This window comes from Meleagris gallopavo, chromosome 26, assembly GCF_905368555.1.
Source record: "Meleagris gallopavo chromosome 26, MGAL_WU_HG_1.1, whole genome shotgun sequence".
Lineage (NCBI taxonomy): Eukaryota > Metazoa > Chordata > Aves > Galliformes > Phasianidae > Meleagris > Meleagris gallopavo.
This window is the reverse complement of record NC_139429.1, coordinates 4,423,211-4,445,099: the sequence shown is the minus strand read 5'-3', so window position 1 is coordinate 4,445,099 and position 21,889 is coordinate 4,423,211. Positions and strand designations below refer to the sequence as shown.

The window sequence follows — 21,889 nt, the reverse complement described above, 5'->3', positions numbered from 1 at the left end:
CAGTATTTTAAGGTGTCAAAGGATACCTTGGCATTGTGTGTATTATATGGTCTTATGGCATTATTCTGTGCAGTTTGGTTTCAGGTGAAACTCGTGCTGGAAGACTTTAAAGGTAAGCAGAATGGTACTGTACACATCATCTTAACTCACACATGGCTACAAATGTGAGCTGTGTAGAAGTTCACAACCCTGCTTATTTTTAAACAAATTCTGTACAGCCATATCTATATAGCAACTTAGTAAGATTAACTGCATTGCAACACCATCCCCTCCTCTCTAATTTTAAAAGGAGGTCTTTGAAGGTTTCAGTCTTGTTTGGATGAGGCTTAACTGATTGTTTTTTTTTAAATTGTCTTTACTGCCTCAGAAAATTGTCTCCAGTCAATATTGCTTCTTGTTGTTGTATTACCTGGGACTGTTCTCAGGTGGTCCTTTGATCCCCTGGGCTTTGTGTTAAGTTCCTTGGTGACCCTCAGCCCTCCAGCCTGGCTGCCCCATGTCGCTCACAGCTCTGGGGATGCTGCACTTGTAGCAGTTGGCTTTTGTGTCTGCAGCAGTCCCAACTCCCCCAACAGTTCATGACAGGAAGAAGCCTTGTGTGGTCTCTGGGACGCTTTGGATAGGCAGCACAGGAAGCAGCCACAGGCAGCAAGTAGCACATTAGAGACGTGCAAGTGTTACTCTGGTTACTTGTCCAGAGCTGGTAACTGGAGTGGTGCTGTGCCTGCATTTCTATTGACTGTAGGACTATAGGCTTCATGTACTGCTGTCTGCTTGGCATCACAGCAGGCTTCCAACAGCCCATGCGTTTCTGTTGCACAGAAGGGTCCTTGACCCAGCAGCTGTGGGAGTGCTTCTGAGAAAGTGGAGCACAAGATGCTGATGGGCAGCACTACTTTCTCTTGTAATCTGCATGTGCTGTCCATGTCCCATCCAAGAGGCCAATGGCCTGGTGTTCAGAATTCACCACGGAACAGATGACTGCATCAACGCAGTTTGAAGGGAGCACAGATACACAGGAGGACCTCGTGCAGCTCCCCACTTGACTCCTGATCCAGAGTGGTACCAGGCAGCACAGGATGGCCTGTAGAGAGCACAGCTCCCCAGTGGCAGGGCCACAGTTCTCACTGCTAACCAAGGATGCATAGACAGGAGAGATTGCTTGAGCTAGCTGTGAGGCAAGCAGCTGCACAGCACAGGTTACAAACTGAGAAGACAGCACTGGAGTTATTTCACTTAGAGTCTCAGCCCTTTTCATGCAAGGTTTGCCAGACACTTCATTGCTGGAATTCTCACCACCTGTGCCCAAGGTGCTAATCATCTGCACAAGACAGATGGGGAAAATGAGGCAGAAAGAAGTTTTGGGCTTCCACAGGTAAGTGCATCAGGAGTTGGGCTTCCAACCTGTGGTCCAGAACTACTGCCTTGCTTTCTCTTTTCCCAAAATGCTTCTGAGGAGATAAATGTCTGTGCCTGGCACAGCCGAGCATCTGTGGGCCTACAAGAGCCCTTTCACACCTGGAAATTGTTGGGTGCAGCTGTTAGTTACTTTGCTGATACACACTTTGTTATTTTTCACCAACCTCTGAAGGTGTGACTCTAACAAAGGGCTGAAGGTAAGCACTGAGTGCACACGTAAGCAGGGGTGCTTTTTCCTTGCTCAGTAATACCTACGCGCATCTGTGTGTGTACTGGGTGTTTTGGGGCTGATTGCTCTGTTTCAAGTAACTGAATGGCACTTAACTAACGCATGGCTGTCTCCAGCTGCTTGGGAAGGGCTCTCCTGCCTCTTCTCTCACACTGCTGTCAGATATGCTGCAGGGGAATGCAGTGAATCCCAAGTGTGGTTGTACACGGTGGGTCTGGCGTATTGGAGGAGCCTGTTACATAAATAAGCACATGATTAATGTGTGTGGAGGGGCTCATTTCTTCTGCTGCTGAATGACAGCCTTATGAACTACTGCTGGACATTCCAGTTCCATAATCCATCACCCAGCTGTGAAGGGAACCTGTTGAGCCTCATAGAGGTGGGTTGTAGCAAGTATACTGGGTGACAGAAAGGTCAAGTGTGGGATTAGTGTTAAATGGGGAGGTTGGTGGCCCTGCCTGGGGCAGCGGGGTTGGAGATTCATGATCCTTGACGTCCCTTCCAACCCTGGCCGTTCTGTGATTAAAAGCACGACTGCTCTGCAGAAGGGCAAGTCTGCAACAACCTCCAGCGCCACTCGTCTGTCCCGCTTTCGCCAGGCTGAAAGCTTGCAGCCAAACCGGGCAGCTCTGGGCCCTGTGCTGCGCTTCCCTTCATTGGGAACACGAAGTTAAACTTGACTGGTGAAGGCTTGGCCACGCTCCAGTCCTCTTCACGCTCCCTGGAGCGACAGAACCCACCTTATTTTAATAGACACTGAGGTCCCGATGACAAGTCCTCTCCCCCACCCCGCACAGCCCGTTCGTTCCCACCTGCAGGTATTTCCACCCTGCACACCGTTTTCCCCCGACAGCTGCGGCTCGTGTCCGGGCAGCGCCGTCTTCCAAGGGAACAAAGCGGCACTTGTAGGAATTTAACCCCGTTCTCCCCGCACGGCTCAGAGCGGAGGTGAGGCCTCGCCGTGACATCAGGGCTGCCGGGATCCAGCCTCTCTCCGGCACCGAACCCGCTCCTCAGCGGCGATGACAGCGGGCCGGACCCCGAGGAGCGGCAGGTAGGCAGAGAGCGGGGCCGGGGGCGGGGGGGGGGCGGCGGGGCCTCAGGCACCTACCTGCGGCGGGCCTGGAGCCCGGCCCGGCCCGAGGGCTTTGCGGCCGCCCTCCGCGTCGCGGTCCCCTCCCTTCCCCCCGCCGAACCCCGCGAGGCCGCCGCCCGCCCCGCTGTTCGCCTGCGGGCCGCCCGCTCGCGCCCCGCGCCCGACCCGGGGCTGCGCCGAGCGGAAACCCCGCGCCCCGCATACGGCCCGGCGCTATGCAGGGGGCTCGCGGGGGGCCTTATGTCTTATGCGCGGTCCCGGGCAGCCAGGACTCGCGCTCTCGCTCGGCATTGCCGTTACGGTTATGTGGGTTGCTTACGGCCGCCTTGTGAAACAGCCCGGTTCTGGGGCTAGTGTGCGAGGTGCCCCGCACCTGTATAGCGCTCCGGGTTATGACGGGGTGCCGCGGCGGCTTACTGCGCTATTCAGGTCGAGGGGGCGCGCTGGAGCCTTTACCCAGGACCCTGTATATCGCCCAGCGTTATGCCGGGCTCGCACCGGTCGCGCGCTGCTTACCCATGTGCCGGGGCGGCGAGATGGCGGAGCCCCGCAACCTGCATAACTCAGACTCTTATGCAGGACCTTTGCGGGCCGACGACGAGATATGCAGGGCGCGGGGTGCGGCCCGGCCCCGCTCTCTGGCTCGTCGCCTCACAGTAAAGATGGCGCACAGCGGTCGGTGGCGCTTCCCTGCCCGGCCCGGCAGCGGCGGATGGGGCCGCCGGGGGCTGGGGGGGTCCCGGCTGCGGGTGCCGGCCGTGCGGAGCCTGCGAGCGGCCGAACCGGCGGCCCCGGAGGCGGCGGGCGACGGGGAGCGCGGCGGCCCGTGCTCCGGCGGCGGGGCGGCGGGAAGCGGGGGAGGCGGGGCAGCGCCGGGCTCCGGCGGCTCCGGGGGCCCCGCGGCCGGGGTGGGACCGGGCTTCGACGCGGCTCTCCAGGTTTCGGCCGCCATCGGCATCAACCTGCGGCGGTTCCGCGCGGCCTGCGGGGCCGAGGCGGGCAGCGGAGAGGTGAGGAGGGGCGGCGGGGCGGGCGGGAGGGAGGGAAGGGAGAGAGGGAGGAGGGCGCGGCGCGGCCCGGAGCGCGGGGTCCCGGCCCGCCAGCATCCCCGCTCCGCCCCGGCGGCCGGCACACCCCCTGCCCGCGCAGCCCCGGCCCGCGCCGCCGGACACACCTACCGCGCCGCGCCGCTCCGCACAAAGGGCGCGCCCCGCCGCCGGGTGCCCGCCGGGGGTGGCGGCGGGGGGCGCCGCGGGAGCGGTGCGGGTGGCGGCCGCCCCTCCTCCGCCTCCGCGCCGCGCGGTCCCTCCCCGCGCACGCGACTTGCCGCCGGTGTGTCCTCCCCGCCGCCGCCTCCATTATCCTCCTCCCGCGGCTCCTTCGTCGGGAAGGGCGGTAGAAGGCGGGTGAGGAGCGCGCTCCGCGGTACCGGGAGGAGGGGAGGGACGGAGCTCCGGCCGCAGCCGTGCGTCTCCCCGGAGGAGCGATGCTCGGAGGTGTTCCGGCCGCCGGTCCCTCGGGATCGCCGGGAGGAGGCATTAAGGGGGGAGCGCGAACGGGCGGCGGCTGTCGGGACCGGGGGACGAGCGCCGGAGCGGAGCGGAAAGCGGAGATGTCGGCGCCCGCCCCTCCTGGGTGCCGCGGGCACCGGTCCTGCGGTGCTCCTCCTCCTCCTCCTGCCGCCCCCGGCTGCACCTGGCTGCTGAGCTGCACCCCGGGGCAGCAGGGCCTGGCAGGGAGAGCTGCTCGGTAGCAAGGAAGAGCTGTGCTTCTGTGTTTGGTTTTTTCAGTTGTTCTTTTTGCGTTTTTTTTTTTTTTTTTTTTTTTTTAAGCCATTCTAATGCAGCCAGAGCAAGAGTCTGACAACAACCCACCTATTGACAGAGCGGGGAAGACATGATGGGGATGTGTTACTTACTACAGGCTGCAGCATTCCTTTTCTGTGTTGCTTGCTTTGCATCACTTGTTAGCTGTGTCCTTGGGCTGGCAGGAAAATTCTTCAGTTTCTTTACAGCAAAAGGCATTTATGCTTGTTTTCTTTTTGAGAGGTGTGTTCTGTTTGTGGTTCTAAGGGCAAGCTGTGGAGTGCATGAGTCTGTCATGTTAAAAAGCAGCTACTTTGCTTTATCATCACTGATTGAGAGGTGATGAAAATGAGTGTAAGGGTGCATTCCACTTTGGGGCTTGTTCTCAGGGCTTTCTGGCAGGTGATGTCATGTGCAGCTTTGAGCTCCCTGCTCCAGGTGGGGGCTCAGAGTCACAAACTCAGAAGCAGTCTGGAGATGCTGCCAGCCTGACAGTGCTAATGGTCACCTACTGAAGGCATGCATGCTGCCTGCTAGCATCCATTTTGGCTGGTACCTCAATTCTCAAGGTGGCTGGTTGATATATTGGTAAATTCAGCTGTTTGTGATAGACCAGGTTGCTCAGAATTTTCTGTTTACTATTTATAATTGCTGTCTTATAAGTGTTGGTTCAGGGACAGAAACAACTGTGATCTCACCATCTGATCTAATGGCACAGCTAACAAGTTGCTGCATCTTCCGTGAAAACTTTTCAGCTTGTTTTATTTCTTTTTTTCTTAACAGCATTGGATTTTCCTCTTTTTAAATTCTCATTGTGTTTCTCTTGAAGCACACTTTTTCATCTCAAAAGCCAAAGATATCTATGAAAAATCTTCAGCACTTTGGCTTTTAGGGCGTCTTTGCTTTAAGATGGCATTTTTGGTACCAGCAGCTGGTGAGGAAAATGTCTGTTGGATCTTCAGATTCTGTTTTTCTTCTTAGACCTGTTTTCTATTTAACTACTAAAAACTTCTGTAACAATGGAAAGTAATGAAGAAGGTGCTTTGTGACTTGGTGTCTGTAGCTAAGGTCTGTCTGTCCATCCATGAGCAGAGAAGGAATAGACCCAAGATGCTTTTTCTTGCTCTGACACTGCAGTGTTTTCTTGTGTACAGCCAGGAGAGCAGATGATGGGATCACAGAATGGCTCAGGTTGGAAGGGAGCTCAAGGAGGATCATGAATCTCCAACCCCCCACCACACGCAGGGCCACCAACCTCCCCATTTAATACCAGCCCAGGCTGCCCAGGGCCCCATCCAACCTGGCCTTGAACACCTCCAGGGATGGACGGGGCATCCACAGCCTCTCTGGGCAGCTGTTCCAGCACCTCACCATTCTCATACTAAAGAACTTCCCCCTGACATCCAACCTACATCTTCCATCCCTCAACTTAAAACCATTTCCCCTTGTCCTGCTGTTGACTCCCCTCCTGTTTATAGGCTCTTGAGCGTTCGGTTCAGGGTGCCTTAAAGGTTGGTTTGTTGTCTTCGTTGCTCCTATAAGAAGGTGCCTTTCCTTCTGTGATGCTCCAAGTATTTTAGCTTCAGACATCCTTAACCACTGACTTATTCTATGTGTTGCAGTCATAGTGAAGAGCACAGCACCAGGAAGCCTAGGACACACTCTTCTCTCCCACAGCACACGTTTCTATGTGGCAGGAGCAGAGGATGTGAGAAGAGCTCTAATTCCTCTAAGCAATGAGTGTCTGGGTGCTGCCTGTGGTGTCTTGAGAAGAGCATGGCTGTGTTGGTGCTGAAATGGTGAGGTTCTGGTGCCTGCATGGCTGTGGGCACAGCTGTCTTCTAGAGAGGGGCTTCCATGAGCTCCCACTCACTGGGCTTGTTATGCCCATTGGTGATGCTGGCATCACTCAGCATGGGGCTTTTTGTCCTCCCTGCTCCACATCAGCTGCTGCCTTCAGCTGAGGTTGCGTTCTGTATCAGAAGTCAAATCTTGACGAGTAATTAGTGTTTAGGTGACCAAAGTCACGTGGAAGAAGCCTTGTTTCTGTCTTTAAGGACATCTATTTTGTAGGATGTGGGCTTCGTTTCCATACAAAAGCTCCCAGTTCTGGAATGTCATGGCATACTTCGGTGGTGCTGTGTGAGTACTTCTGCTGGAGTTCAGTTTTTCATTGAGTTATATTGAAACCATTTAGCTTTAAGAGAACAAAGTTGTGATACTTGATTTTGGGACAGCAGGAGCTGGCAGAGGGGATTTTTGCATAGCAAAGCTCTCCCTGGTTGACAGCAGTGGCACTCATACCTTTCTGTGTGGTGAGAATGACACTTAAGTAATAAGGGGAATTTGTTTGTGTTTTCTGCCTGTGTTCTGTAAAACGTGGTGTAAGAGAAGGTGGTGTGTGGTTGTTGAATATCTGGTGGAACTGTCACTGAGGGCTCCCTCAGCATCACTGCAGCTTAATTGAAGCTTCAGGACATAAAAGCTGACAGTGTGTCGGATGTATGCTGACAGTTTACTTCATAAATCTGCATCAGCTGGAAAAGTTAAAGCTAAGTTGCAGAAACTCGAGGTTGGAAATGGGATATAGTAGCAGTGATAGTGATTGTAGTAGTGCTGCTGTAATTATACATGGATCATAATGTTTTATGAAGCGAATGTTAGAGCCTTCGATGCTGGCTGATGGTTGCCTTGGTTTGAGATGTGCCACAGCATGTGTGGGGAGGAGTGGCTTCTGTGTCACCCAGCTGAAGTATTGATAGCTTCTTTCCTCCATGAGCACGACAGTTCTGTCAGCCTTGGGATTCTCCTTCCTATTTGGTGTTGAATTGTTACTGCAGAGCTGTGGAGCTCTGTCTGCTCCAGTTAATGATATCAGTGATTGTGAGTTGGGGCAGGACTGTTTCTAGTTATTGATATAAAGCAAAAGGCATGAGATGAAGGTTGTACAGATTGCAGCCTGAGAGCTGGGGGCTCCTTCACGCTTTCCTTTCCTTTCTGAAGGGTTAGGAAATCATTGTCAGAAGTGTGAAAATAAGAGTACAGTTTTTAACCACCCTGTTTCCGCAGTTCAGTCAGCGTTAGCAAGTACTCATAACCCTCAGAGTATCGGTTCTGTGAAGGTTTTTGGAGAACTGGAATTTGGATTTCCCCGTGAGAAGCTGTTTTCAATGCAGGGGTGTCACTCCTCCCATGGGCAGGTGGGGCAGCCTCAGAAGAAGCAGGGATGCTCACTGCTCGGGGGGCTTCTTGGTGCTGGAAAAGTCAGAGGGCAGATGTTTGCAGGAGTAGCTCTCGCTGCCTTTTGTTGTACTGTAATCGAAGTGCTGAGCTGCAGCTTTTACTGTACTGCGGGTGAAGGAAATGAGAGGAGGCTCGCTAACTCTGAGTCAGTTGTTCATCTCCCAGCCTCTTTAACTGGCTTTCAGGTGCTTCCCAGCTGAAGCAGCATCCTCCTGACCTGTTGAATGCATAGGAGACCACTTGTGGCTTCCAAGAGCGAGCAGTTGCTTTTCTGCTGTGCCCATGTGCAAGGTAACGTGCCTGCCTGCTGCAGATCTTCCAGCTGTGACACCAAAGCTTGCAGCTCATACAGCTTTTAAACAGCAAGACTGAAATGGAAAAAAGGTTTTATGTGAAGCAAGGAGCTGCCATGAGGCAGCGAGGTGTTTTGTTCAGTTTTCACTTGTACTGCGTTTCAATAAACTGAAACACGTTTATCTTGCACTCAGAGTGAGTGCTCAGGCGGAGGGGTTCGGTTTTGTTGCAAACCATTGAAGGTTTTCCACTTCAGCAGAGAAGATTATTCTCTCTTCTTGACCTCTTCTATTAGAGCAGCTGAGTAAAACACACCTGGCATATATTGGAAGGCATCCTGATAGCCTCCTGATCTACTTAGAGCTGATGGTTTTGCAGTCAAAGGTTGGTTGGCGAAGGGCAAGTAGAGAGAATCACCATGCAGCACTGATCTTGCCTTTCCTTACAGCAGTGGTGGCTGCTGAGGATGGTGATGGAAAGGAATACATCTTGCAAATTGTTCACTTGTGTTTTACTGTCAGCATTGTAGATTCAGCCCACAGTTCAGCCTTGTGCATTGACAGCAAGAGAGCTCCTGGACATGAAGTTATAGAGATGCTGCAAAAGATCTGACAGGAAGGTGTGCTGTTTGCACTGAGTGAAGCAGGAAAGCATCATTTAGTCTTTGAAATACTTTGTAATACTTTTATGCTTCGTTAGGTGGCATGCATTTCTTAAGAAGTGAAAGATGAGTCATTGCTATTGAAGATAATTTTTTTTTATCCTTTGATACAGCAACTATAGAGCATAATTCTTTGTGTGCAGAAGTGTCAGAAGCACTTCAGGCTGTGTTTTGGTCTGTCTGGGCAGCGTGGTGAGCTGTGTCTGCTTTTATTTAACCACAGCTCTACAGTTCTTTCCATCTCTCAGTTGTCAAAGTTCAGCATTTCTTCCTAAGTGTTCATTGTAGAACAGAGTGACATTGCTCTGTGAAATGCAGGCTGAGGCTCTGCTGTTACCTTTCTCTCGCTGGGTGCAAGCTGAAATTCTCCAGGCAGTAGTACAGCTGACCCTCGGTGGTGGTATTGGAAGTGAAATGAGCATTTCTCAGCTGCTTTAAAAAGTATTCCTACTGTGAATCAGAATTCTTCATATTGACTGTAGGGGACAGGCTGGGCTGATGGAATCGTAACTGTGCAGCATGTGTGAACTGCTTGTGTTTTGTTAGTGGGCTGTTAGAAGTGAGCCTGTTGCTTGAGGTTTGGGCCAAATAGCGATAGACTGGCTGTGTTGTTCCCCCCTACCACTGGATGTTCATATTTTCCTTTTAGCAAGCTGGCAGTGCTGATCAGTGCACCTTGTGAGTTGCAGCAGGTTGCTCTGTGTGATTCTACACAATCAAGGAACTCCCAAACTGGAGCTCTAACCAGGGCTGTGTTGTTGCAATTAGTGGCTGAGAGTACTGCTGCAAACAGTGGCAGGGCTGGGTCTTTCTGTTGTCTTGGAAGTTGTCATGGGGAGGTGAATAGTTGAGAGTTTTACTTTACTTTCAGGATGCTGGGGCTGTTTTGAGGCAAGGTCCTAGCAGGATTCCTGCGTGGTTCCCATTGACAGCTTTTGGATATTGAATTAGAGCGAAAAGGCAGCTGGACCCTCAGCCATCTGGGCTGGATGTGGCTCTGGGCAGCCTGGTCTGGTGGTTGGCAACCCTGCACATAGCAGGGGGGTGGAAACTGGATGATCGTTGTGGTCCTTTTCAACCCAGGCCATTCTATGATTCTGTATAACATTAAACCCATAAGTTCTATTTGTTAGTGAGGCTGCCCCTAAGTAACACCTGGGCAGCATCTCCCAGCATTACCAGGGGTTTCCACCTCCCACAAAGCCATGAGTGCCCCCAGAGCTGGGCTCAGGGTTTGCTCATTGCTGCCCTCTAAGGATGCTCACTCCTTCGGAAGGAGTCCCTGGGATACAGTGCTGTAGTTACCAAGCATGTTGCTGAATGAGCTGCTCAAAATAGCTCCTCTCTTTCCAAGAAGATGAAGTGCTGCGTAACCGGGGCCAAAACCAGCACGGTGAATAGGAAGAGAAGTGAAGCAAGGTTCAGATAGCTCTGCTTTTAAATGATACAGTCGTTTGTGAGAGCCGACTGGATCAGCTGCATCGCTGGGTTTAGTGGTTCTGACAACATCGATGAGAGACCTCTGCAGTTTGACAGGTCTGTGGTGGTTTGGGTTGTGGTATTACTCAGAGACCAGAAAACCAGTTCCTTCAGGACAGTTTTGTGTCTGTAGCTGGATTTTCCTCTTCAGTCAGAAGTTCTTTGAAAAGTAATTTTGCTCCAGAGTGCTGTGGTAAGTTGACTTCAAATAGGGATGTGCTTGGGACTTTCCTGTTCTTGCAAGAGCCAGCTTACTTCGAGGCAAGACTCCTCTCATCAGCTCACAACCTCGAGGTCTGACCTGGGCTGTGTGCTGAGTGTTGGCTGGGGAGGTGCATGGGAAGCTGTGCAGCCCACCTGGGGCAGCCCCTGCATGCAGAGCTGTTTTGAGCCTTGCCCACCAGGTGAGCCTGTCCTCATCCCATTACTTATAATCCCGACTGACCTTTGTGTTGCATTATTCTTTCTCAGGTAAATGAGGTCAGGTGCAGAACCGTCATGGTTTTTAATCACTCTCCATCTGTCATGCTTTATAACAACTTTGGAAAAAAAATGGAGGGAGGCTTCCTGCTTTATTTGTCTCCGTATTCAGTTTTGCCATAGGACTGACCGAATGGATGACAGCCATGCAGATGCATAGCGCTGCTTAGCAGCCTTCTCCATCATGGCTAATTTGGCTAATTTACATGGCCTCCTTCTTACTTTGTGAGAAAGACCACTTGGAGGTCAGCGATACCCTCATGAACATCACCAAACAAACTTGAATGGCATATTGGTCGTGCTACTTCTGCAAATGGAGCCAAAGTAATTATTTTTTTGGAGAGCCTCTTCACTGTAGACAATTCTTGTGACTGCTTAGTAGGAAATAAGAGAGAATGATCATCCCCAGGGTACTGGGCTGAAGCCAGAGTTTATTTAACCTACTGGACTTGTAATGTAACAGTGGTCAGTTTGAAAATGATGCAGGTTCTGGTTTGTGGATTATGGTGTGCAGTGGTGAAAAATACAATTAAAAAAGACAACAGAAAAGAAAGCAGCATTCATATTAGTCACAGTAACTTGGAGGCAGTCACAAATCAGGACTGTTAGATAGTTGTGTTTTATCCTATTTACTTCATGGCCTCAGACTCCGTATGTTTGATGAGAGGTTGTATATTTCCAAGTCGTTTTTTGATGGCTGGGGCGGGATGGTAACTTTGTGATATCTTATGGGATGCTTCTTTTCAGAATAGCAGGAATGGGGATTTTTCTGTAGAAACCGTGCAAGTTTCCTGGAATTTTCTCCAGCTTTCCTCTCTGTGCACTTGTAAGGAAGCCCTGACCTCGGTCAGACCGCAGGGAAGCAGATGTGAGCAAACTTCTTAGGGGAAGTAAAAGTAGGCTCAAGTCCTTATTTCTTTTCATTAAGCTCATGGAAAGGTGGAAGAGGTTACCTGGAGTCCCTGCGGGCTTCAAACCCAGCATTCTCTTCTGGGCAGGAGAACCATTAGGAGTGAGGCTTCTGCCTGTCCCACACTTATCTTTGAATGCCAAACTGCCACCTCATGGCAATAATTGTTTTCTTGTCCTAGGCTTTAACTGCTGGTACACAACGCCTTTGCCCCTTTGTTATTTTAAGTAAGCTTATTTTTAATTGCAAGTTTCCAAGGGCTTTGTATAATATAAGATAGTGACAGCCTTTCTTGGTGGGGCATGATTTTCTTCAAGTCTCATTATTTATTTTTTCCAAATAAAGAAGAAACCCCAATTTACACAACCATACTTGCTGGGATTACGAACTTCCACGTAGGACAGGCTAGTGTGAGACCTGAAGACAACATATTCCAGTTGCTTTTGGTATTAAAAACCTTGCAGGGGTTACTTTCAGCAGTCTGTTCTGTAGAGATGTGCTTTTCACACAGCAGCACTGTGGGTCCAGAGCTGCAGCTGTGAGCTCCCCTCGTTCAGCGCTGTTTCTGCACAGCAAATGAATGAAGCACCGGGGGATGTTTAATTGGAGCTGAGGGACTTGGAACTGAATTGCTTTATGGAAAGAAATCATTGCTGTCTTTTACACCAAGTGGTCTTTAGGATTAATAGTTATTGTTAGCCTTCTTCTCAGCAAGGAGTTTAATTATTTTTTCCCTCACTTTAGCTCGGCAGCCCCCTTATGAAGAGCATTCTCTGCTCCAAAGCCTGTAGCTGTCAGCTTGTTTCCCATACATCCTCCACAGCTCCATCCGTAGTCTGTCTTAGTGCTTGAAGAGGCAGATAAGATCTTGGGTGAGCAGAGTGCAAACAAAAAAGTCCAGAGCAGGTCAGGTGGATGTGCAGGGAGCATTGCTGGCCTGGGAGTGGGAATGGGTGGTGTAGCTCTAACAATGGCTTGGACTTGTCAAGAGAGAGCACTGCAAACAGCGTGGGAGCATCACTTTTGTGATCTGTTCTTGTAAAACAGAAGGACAAGGAAGAAAGAATATAAAGCTATCGTAGTGGGAGTGACAGTTACATTAATGGATATGTAAGGGAAGAAAGGAAGGAAGCTGAAAACCATTGAAAGTTCAGGGCTGAATGCCAACGACTGAACTTGGAAGGCGCTGCTTAGAGGAGAGATTGGGAATCAATATTTTGGAGGTCTGTGTTTTGGTCTCCCAGAACAGCTCTGTTCTGGTGCTGCTCCCTATGGCTGTACCTCATGGACTGACATGTGCTGCTTGTCCTGACACCTGGATCTTAGGGTGCCAGGCTGCTCTGCACTGCTGGGTCACAGCTTGGCATTGGCTCTCTTCCTGTTAACGTGGAATCAACGTTGGGAAGTGGTAGTTCATACCTTTCAGGGAAAGGCCATGGATTCTTCTGCCCAATGCAAGATACATCGGGTAGAAACAGCACTTTTTGCCTTTGGGGTATGCTTTTTTTTTTTTTTTTTAATCGAGTTATGAAGTTTTGTAGCACTGTTTGTCTCTATTGCATTAGGTGTGCTAGAATGTTTTCTCTCTTGAAAGCTTGAATGGCTTCTCAATGTGTCAAGTTCCATTCAGCTAGCAAACTATTGGGGTGTGAAACCTCCAGGGGTTGGGCTAGCTCAGCTGTTCAAGTAGAATTGGTGTATTTGGGTTTGCATTTTCTAACACCTGAATGAATTTCCTATTCCTGGGGATGGTCATACAGGTTACTGGCATGTGGTTTGATTTCTTTAAACTATTGTTTCAGCAGTTGAGGCTTTCTGAGTGTAAGTGAATTAGGTATTTAACATACGAAGCACAAGATGGGGAAAAAGCACTGTTTCAACATACTCTTGAACCAGCCCAGAGCTAAATTAAGCAGTTGTTGTTGATTTGCACTGCTGAAGGTCTCCTGTTCCATAGTATTGCACCTTTGTCCTTTCAGCATGCTATTTTTCAAATACTTCCTCTCTCAGAGCTCAGTGAAAACTTGAGTTGTTAGAAAGGGATGCGAGTAGAGCTGTGGCACCTTCCTGGTAGAACAAGAAGTTACTTTCCAGCATGCAGCCAGGTTGCACAGGTGATTAAAGAAGCAAGCAGCAACTGGCATATCTGTTTGTAAGTGCAGAGGGAATTTAAGAATGGAGAACATAATTGCTCGAGGTGAAATTGCACCAGGAAACACAGATCAGCATAAAAACAGTCACAGAGATTGGTGGCACATCACGAGGATTTACATTTGTATATTCCATGGGAAACCTGACTTAATGTGAACAGAGTGCCTAGAACATTGCATTGGAATATTGATTTGCTTTGCTGTATCAAAAATGGCCATTTCACGATTCAGCAGCTTTTTGTAGCATGAGCTTTTTTGCTAGTTGTGATGCTCCTTGTGTTGGTGTTACTTAGTTTGTTGTCTGCACCTTATCTTACAGCACTTGTTGTAGTGTTTTTTTTCCTGATTCTTCTTGGTTTCTGTTTTCACTGTCAGGATAAAAAATAAACCATACTGGTTAGTGGTGTTTTCCATACGCTCAGTGCTGTTGCAAGGTGTCAGTGCTGTTATAGAGTGGACGATGCCTTCAGGATTGCTCCATCTCCACGTCAGCAGCTGGAGTCACGTCCAGCCTGTTGCTCAGCTTGGAGGCCATTGGGTGGTGGAAGTGTTGAGGTGGGCTACATCTGAAGGCCTGCGAGATTGACAGAAGCCACGGAACTGTGTGCTTTCCTTCCTGGGGCTGTGAGCGTGGCTCTTGTGGGAGCAGGGAGAAGCTGCTCAGAGAGGGGGCTGGAGGAAAGTAAAGGCCCTGCTGAAGCTCCAAAATGTCAATCCTCTTTTTTGTTGCAGGATGAACAGTTCCTAGGTTTTGGTTCAGATGAAGAAATCAAAGTACAAAGTCCCACCCGGTCCCCCACAGGTATGTTCAAGTCGCAGGAATGGATGTTATCTTCCTGTGCCCCTTTGTGATGCTCTTCTCTTGTCTTTCCTGCTTCTTGTCTTAAATCTCATCCACCACAAAGGCCGTTGGATGGTCTTTGGATTGAGTTTAGATTTGGATGCTGTCTATCATTGTGGTGTCTTTAGGTTTGGTCTGTTCAAGAGATAGGATGAAATCACAGTGGGTTTGGAAGCAAATGAGTGGTTTTGATTTTAGGTTCTTGTCAATAATTGCTCTCACCACAGTACTCTGCTCATTCACCACAATACTCTACTCAATTTGGCCTTGCCAGTGAATTTTATTGTGGACAGCCTTGCTAACAAGGCATTTAACATGAAGAATGAAGTATGTAGTGAGAGCTATGTGAAGACCCAGAACTGGAATAACTGTGTATGAATTGAGAGGCACTGCTAGAGGTGAGTAATGTAGTTGTGCACATCTGCTTGATGATTCTAACCGGAGTCTTGAGTGCTGAATGTATTTCAAAGCTAAAACCAGGGTTTTTGTTTTCTTTTGTATTACTTCACTTAGAGATTTTTAAGAGATTTATTTTGTGATGGAATTCTTTATCTATATATTGATAAAATGCTCTTTTTATTTGTTAATGAACAGAGGTATTTTAGCAGCTTGTCCAGACTATGTGTTTTATACTGAGTAAATACCTGTGTGACCTGGATAATGCTGAGCTGACACTCAGAGAAATTTAATGTGTACTCTGCTTTCTCTACTTTCCTCTCAGTTAAATCTAGTCCACGAAAACCTCGTGGGAGGCCCCGGAGCAGTTCTGACCGAAGTTCAGCTGTACTGTCAGACTCTTCATCAGTGTGTTCCCCTTCAAGCAAGTCTGAAACCACATCCATGGAGAAAGTAAAGAAGAAGGATCTGAAAAGTGGGGAAAAAAGACGAGGAAGACCTCCAACGCTTACTAGTGTAAAGTTCAAGTTGTCGCAAGTAAAGGACACATCAGATATTCAGAAGGGAAGCAAAGAAGATAAAGAGAGTCTGAAAAAAATCAAAAGGTCACCATCCACTACATTTCAGCAAGCAACTAAAATTAAGAAATTAAGAACTAGTAAACTCTCCCCACTAAAATCTAAATTTAAGCCTGGGGCAAAACTTCAAATAGGGAGGAAAAGTGTTCAGATTGTGCGCAGGAGAGGAAGGCCGCCATCTTCTGAACGTTTAAAGACTTCCTCGAGCTTGGTCATAAATTCACAGCTGGAGAAACCCCAAAGGATACGTAAAGAAAAGGATGGCACGCCGCCTCCTACGAAGGAAGAGAAGACTGCTGTCAGACAGAGTCCACGCAGGATTAAGCCTGTTAGGATCATACCCTCCACAAAAAGGACAGATGCAACAATCGCTAAGCAACTCTTGCAGAGGGCTAAGAAGGGGGCACAAAAAAAGATTGAGAAAGAAGCAGCCAAATTGCAGGGCAGAAAGGGGAGAACCCAGCTTAAAAACATCCGGCAGTTCATCATGCCAGTTGTAAGTGCTATCTCTTCACGGATTATTAAAACACCCAAGCGGTTCATTGAAGATGAAGACTACGACCCTCCTATCAAAATATCCCGACTAGAATCCACGCCAAACAGCAGGTTCAGTGCTACATCTTGTGGATCCAGTGAAAAATCCAGTGCTGCTTCTCAGCATTCATCTCAGATGTCTTCAGACTCCTCCCGGTCCAGTAGCCCAAGCGTCGATACGTCTACGGACTCTCAGGCTTCTGAGGAGATGCAGACTCTTTCTGAGGAGCGAAGTAATACTCCAGAAGTTCACACACCTCTACCCGTTTCTCAGTCCCCTGAGAATGATAACGGCGACAGGAGAAACAGAAGGTTTTCCATAACAGAAAGAAGTTTTGGCCAGAGGGCTGCTAAAAAGCTGTCAGCCTTGCCAAGTGTGCCACAGCAGCAGTCCTCCTCCTCTCCTCCTCCCCCTCTGCTCACTCCTCCCCCACCACTACAACCTGCTTCTGGCATCTCAGACCACACTCCCTGGCTTATGCCTCCTACCATACCTTTAGCCTCACCCTTTCTTCCTACTTCTGCTGCACCAATGCAAGAGAAACGTAAATCAATTCTACGAGAGCCAACGTTTAGGTGGACCTCTCTGAAGCATTCCAGGTCAGAACCACAGTACTTCTCATCAGCAAAATATGCCAAAGAGGGTCTTATTCGCAAACCAATATTTGATAACTTTAGACCCCCACCGCTGACACCGGAGGACGTTGGCTTTGCATCTGGCTTCTCAACGCCAGGTGCTACGGCTCCAGCACGTCTGTTTTCTCTTCATTCTGGAACAAGATTTGATATGCACAAGAGAAGTCCTCTGTTGAGAGCTCCGAGATTCACTCCAAGCGAGGCCCACTCCAGAATCTTTGAATCTGTAACTTTGCCCTCATCCGTTGGTCGAACCACTACGGGAACTTCTGCAACAGGTGTCTCTTCTAGGAAACGAAAGAGAAAAGTGTTTAGCCCTATCCGCTCAGAACCCAGATCTCCTTCGCACTCCATGAGGACCAGAAGTGGGAGACTTAGTACCTCTGACCTGACAACTCTCACCCCACAGTCTTCTGTCTCTTCCTCATTAACTAGCATTTCTGTTAGTTCTCTTGCCACTAGTGCCTTAAATTCAACTTTTACTTTTCCTTCCCATTCCCTAACACAGTCCGGGGAATCAGCAGAAAGAAGCCAGAGACAAAGGAAGCAGACTAGCACTCCAGCAGAGCCTTTCTCATCTAGTAGTCCTACTCCTCTCTTTCCTTGGTTCACAACAAGTCCCCAGACAGAGAGAGGCAGAAACAAAGACAGGGCAACAGAGGAACTGTCCAAAGATAAAGACGCTGATAAGAGTGTGGAGAAGGACAAGAGCAGAGAGAAAGACAGAGAGAGAGAGAAGGAGAACAAACGTGAGTCAAGGAAAGAGAAAAGGAGAAAAGGGTCAGAAATTCAGAGTAGCTCTGCTTTGTTTCCTGTAGGTAAAATGCCCAAAGAAAAAGTTGTCAGTGAAGATGTTGCAGCATCATCTTCTGCAAAAAAAACTGCCGGGCGGAGGAAGTCTACAGCAATAGATCCTGTGGCAGATGTTTCCACTGCTGCTCTGGTAGATACAACAGCCATCAAAACCAAAACATCCAAGAAAGGTAGAGGGGGGTTAGACAAATCAGATCTGGACCTCAGCCCTGCTGTGCCGTCTTTGGAGAAGGAAAAAGCTCTGCGTCTCTCTACTCCTGCTTCAAGCACCGTTAAACATTCCGCTTCCTCCATCAGCTCTATGTTGGCTCAAGCAGACAAACTGCCAATGACTGACAAAAGGGTAGCCAGTCTTCTGAAAAAAGCAAAAGCCCAGCTGTACAAGATCGAGAAGAGCAAGTCCCTCAAACAAGCAGATCAGCCAAAAGCACAGGTATTTATTATTATTATTTTTCTTTTGCTGGGGTCCATCTTGTTTGGAATTTTCACTGCACAATCACAAGCAGCTTTCATATCCTGAGCGTGAAGAATTAACATGCCAGGCTAAGAAGCTGTTAGTGCAACAGATGGTAAGGGATCCAAAAATGAGAAGGCATGGGCAGAAGTTGAGGGGGAGAGAAAGCTGCTGTGTACTCAGCTCAGGGGGAGCTGGGTGCATTTTTGGAGAATGGTACAGTGGAGCTGGTTATTAGGTTTCTCTGTACACATCTAGGCAAAGTGAGCATCAAGGGTAATGTGCATTTTTAAAAACAGGGTTCTAACAGACTGCAGTCGTTTTTCTGAAGATGGAATTAATCTTGAGCTCTCTTCTGTAACTGTCTCATATGATGATCTGATCTGTTACTTTTATGGGCAGAAGCAAAATCCATTGGGATTTTGCATCTGGTTGGAGAACTGCTTCCTCCTGCTTTCCTGTCTTCCCTCTCTGCATTTGCCCCACCACAAACCCACCCTGCAATCTATTTAGCTATCAAAAAGGTAGGTGTTATATGATAGCAATACCTTTTCACAGAATATTTCCTTATTTGAAGTGTTACTTTCCCTGAGAATGTTAATGTTAGAAATTACTAGTGCTTATCTTTTGTCCCCAGAATGAAAAGTGTGTGCCTGGCATGTTTATATGAAGAAACCCAGACCTTTGCAATTAATTGTTTGGGGAAAATTGCACTAAACTGCTGTATTTATCACCTCAGTAAACACAGTGCCCTCATCCTAACAGCTACAAAGCTGTCAAAGAGCCTGATTTAAACAGCTTGACTTACTTCTGTCTTCTGCCAGATCAGTTAGTACCCAACATTAGTCTGTTTATCCCGATTCCAGTCAACTCTGGGTTTCTGATGCCATTGCTTTGGTAGCACGGCTTCACGAGTGAGTTTGCTTTCTATTAGCAGGTAGAAACTTTGTAAATCCAAACAAATAAAAGTTCTTGTTCTTCTGAATTTTCTTCTCTTGGATATCTGAGCCTTAGAAGGCTGAGAGTCTTTATTTTTACCTCGGCTCTTACAAAATGCAAGCTAGGCTATAGTTTAATTCTTCTTAATTCTTCTTAGGTTATTTAGAAGTTTCCATTGCATGTGTCACAGTTCCACTTTTGTACCTTTCTTAGGAACACTTATCTATTTTCATATCTTGAAATCCAGGGACAAGAGAGCGATTCATCAGAAACGTCAGTCCGAGGACCACGAATAAAGCATGTTTGCAGGAGAGCAGCTGTTGCCCTGGGCCGTAAGCGAGCGGTGTTTCCTGATGACATGCCCACTCTGAGTGCCTTACCGTGGGAAGAGCGAGAGAAGATACTGTCTTCCATGGGGAATGATGGTAAGGCTTCCAATTTTCACTTGTGGATTCATGGAAAGTCTGCTTTCGTTGACTAGTTGGGTTAATGGCATCTTTACATTTGTAATAAATACAGCCATGTCTGAACCTGTGAGAATGAGATCTTTGAGCAATTAATAAGGGGTAGTATGTTAAGCAGATCTGAGCTCCGTGTTAAAATGCCACTAAGACAAGGTTAATCCTTTTAACCATTGTTAGTTTCTATAAAAATCTGTTATGTGCTGCACTTGAGGTCTGCTGAGAGCAGTGTGTGTGTACGTACCACGTGTGTACGTCTGTATATATACATCCATGGTCACACACGCCCCTTATGTGGCTCTGCAGGTGAACTTAGATTTAATAGAGTAGGTTCCATGAGCTCATCAAATACTTCAAAGATTATTTCACTTCCGTGAATTCACAAAACTTTCTTTCTCACAGACAAATCATCAATAGCTGGCTCTGAAGAGGCTGAACCTCTTGCTCCACCTATCAAACCAATTAAGCCGGTAACGAGAAACAAGGCACAGCAAGAGCCTCCAGTGAAGAAGGGCCGACGCTCAAGGCGCTGTGGGCAGTGCTCAGGCTGTCAGGTTCCAGAGGATTGTGGTGTCTGCACTAACTGTCTGGACAAACCCAAGTTTGGTGGGCGGAATATAAAGAAGCAGTGCTGCAAGTAAGTCTGAGTGTTTGAGAAACTGCTTGGTTAATCTCTGTATGGAGCAGGATAAGCACACCCACACTATGGGACGAGAAACAACAGCCTTTTAGTCCTGTTGTGTAGGCTTTGGATGAATTTGGCCTGAGCTGAGGCTGGATCTCTACAGGGAATTAAACGCAGTTTAATTTAGGAGTGTTGATCCTGATTGAAGGCATGCTTTTCATGAGGTCTTTTTCTGAAGTTCACTTCCAATTTATTCTCCCTACTTTGAAGAAATGGTTATAGTAGCACTGAGAGCCATTTGAAATGAGACCAGTGACTTTCATTCAGCAGTATGGTTTATTCATAGAATCGTAGAGTGGCCTGGGTTAAAAAGGACCACAATGATCATCTGGTTTCAACCCCCTGCCACAAGCAGAGTTGTCAGCCACTAAACCAGGCTGCCTAGAGCCACATCCAGCCTGGCCTTGAATGCCTCCAGGGATGGAGCATCCACGACCTCCTTGGGCAACCCGTTCCAGTGCCTCACCACCCTCTGAGTGAAAGGTTATTATTGCAAGAATGGTGATATATGCATATATATTTTACCTCTTGTTCTCCCAGAAGGCGTTTATGGAGAGCCGCTTTTTCCCAAATGAAGTTTATCTCATGAATATACACTTCATATAACAAGGAAGTCTGTGGATATCATTAAGAAATAACTCCCTTACTTAGTTTTCCCATCGTTTTATACATATAACTTAGCCTAAACCTTTTGCTTTTTTAATTGCTCTATCAAATTGATTTTTCCAGACTAGATAATCTGTCTGAAAAGGCAGCAAATGAAGTGGTATCAGAAAGATTGTTGTGATACAAAAGCTATTTATAAAGTGCAGCTCTGAGAATTGCTGTGGAGTGCTCATCTGTGTGAAAACAGTCAGCAGACTTCTGAACATAAGTAATCCAACTCCTAGCAGCTTTGCTCTTGCCTTGGGCTGGCTTTCAAAACCGCTGACTTTACTACAACAACGAAGACAGAAATACAGTCTGTTGCTCAATATTTAGAAGACAACATGCATTAGATATGAGGAAAACAGGAACTGAACACTTTAAAAAATATTTGGTCACACTTCAGTCCCACTTCATGGGAACAGAATATATATATTTTTAAATCTGAAATGGCCTGTTTGGGTTACAAAAAACCTACTGGTGAGTGTTTGATGTTGTTTTAGAGTTCTTAGAAGTATTCTGATACTACTCAAATGCCAGTTTCTAAGAAATGGATTTGATGGGGTATTTACCAGTGAAGCAGAGTTTTATTATCTTCAAAATTGTGTTGTAAGTGTAGGGGGGAAAAAGAAAATACAGGAAAATTAGATTGTTTTAAATGTTTCTGAAGAAGGAGAGAACAGTTTGGAGAAATTTGGTGGATGCATTGATAATGAGTTTTTTTGTTTGTTGGGTTTTTTTTCATCATGTTGGATGTTTACAGAATGCCTTCCTAATGTCTGCATTTTTCTTCTAATTTCTGATTGGGTGACTTGTTCTTTCTTTGTAGAATGAGAAAGTGTCAGAATCTACAGTGGATGCCTTCAAAAGCATATCTCCAGAAGCAAGCTAAAGGTAGGCTGAGAGGTTTGGCTCAAGTGCAGGATGAGAGAAATTTTCATACCTTAAATTTTGCTCTTTGCTCTCATTGTGACTGCACACAGCTATAGAAGTTCAGTATGAAAGCAAATGCTAACAGGGAACCTGGCTGTTTTATTGGGGTCCTGTAAAAGTTGGAGGAGAGATGTGAATACAGCTAACAACTATAAACAGACAGCAGTTATCTTTTTCAGCTTAGACTTGTAGTTTCTCCTCCTTTTTG

General features: G+C 47.8%; 1 protein-coding gene and 1 long non-coding RNA gene across 6 annotated transcripts in view; one reads left to right on the top strand and one right to left on the bottom strand.

Moving 5' to 3' along the window:
* Window positions 1-391: 391 nt before the first annotated feature.
* On the bottom strand, window positions 392-3,251 carry LOC146542764 (uncharacterized). Its single transcript, XR_014879770.1, has 2 exons — window positions 2,760-3,251; window positions 392-1,880 (listed from the first exon to the last, which is right to left on the bottom strand). It is a non-coding gene; the product is annotated as an uncharacterized LOC146542764 (long non-coding RNA).
* A 107-nt stretch (window positions 3,252-3,358) lies between these two features.
* The window catches only part of KMT2A (lysine methyltransferase 2A), a 46,464-nt gene continuing 27,933 nt past the window's right edge, over window positions 3,359-21,889 (top strand). For 3 of the 5 annotated variants that reach the window (XM_085209421.1, XM_085209420.1, XM_085209419.1), the window contains exons 1-6: window positions 3,360-3,754; window positions 14,499-14,568; window positions 15,329-17,997; window positions 19,205-19,382; window positions 19,821-20,055; window positions 21,578-21,642. In XM_085209421.1, the coding sequence (XP_085065547.1) occupies window positions 3,407-3,754; window positions 14,499-14,568; window positions 15,329-17,997; window positions 19,205-19,382; window positions 19,821-20,055; window positions 21,578-21,642 (3,565 nt within the window). In that variant the 5' untranslated portion in view covers window positions 3,360-3,406. Of the gene's footprint in view, window positions 3,755-14,498; window positions 14,569-15,328; window positions 17,998-19,204; window positions 19,383-19,820; window positions 20,056-21,577; window positions 21,643-21,889 lie in introns of all 5 variants that reach the window. The other 2 variants (XM_085209422.1, XR_014879768.1) reach the window with 2 other exon arrangements.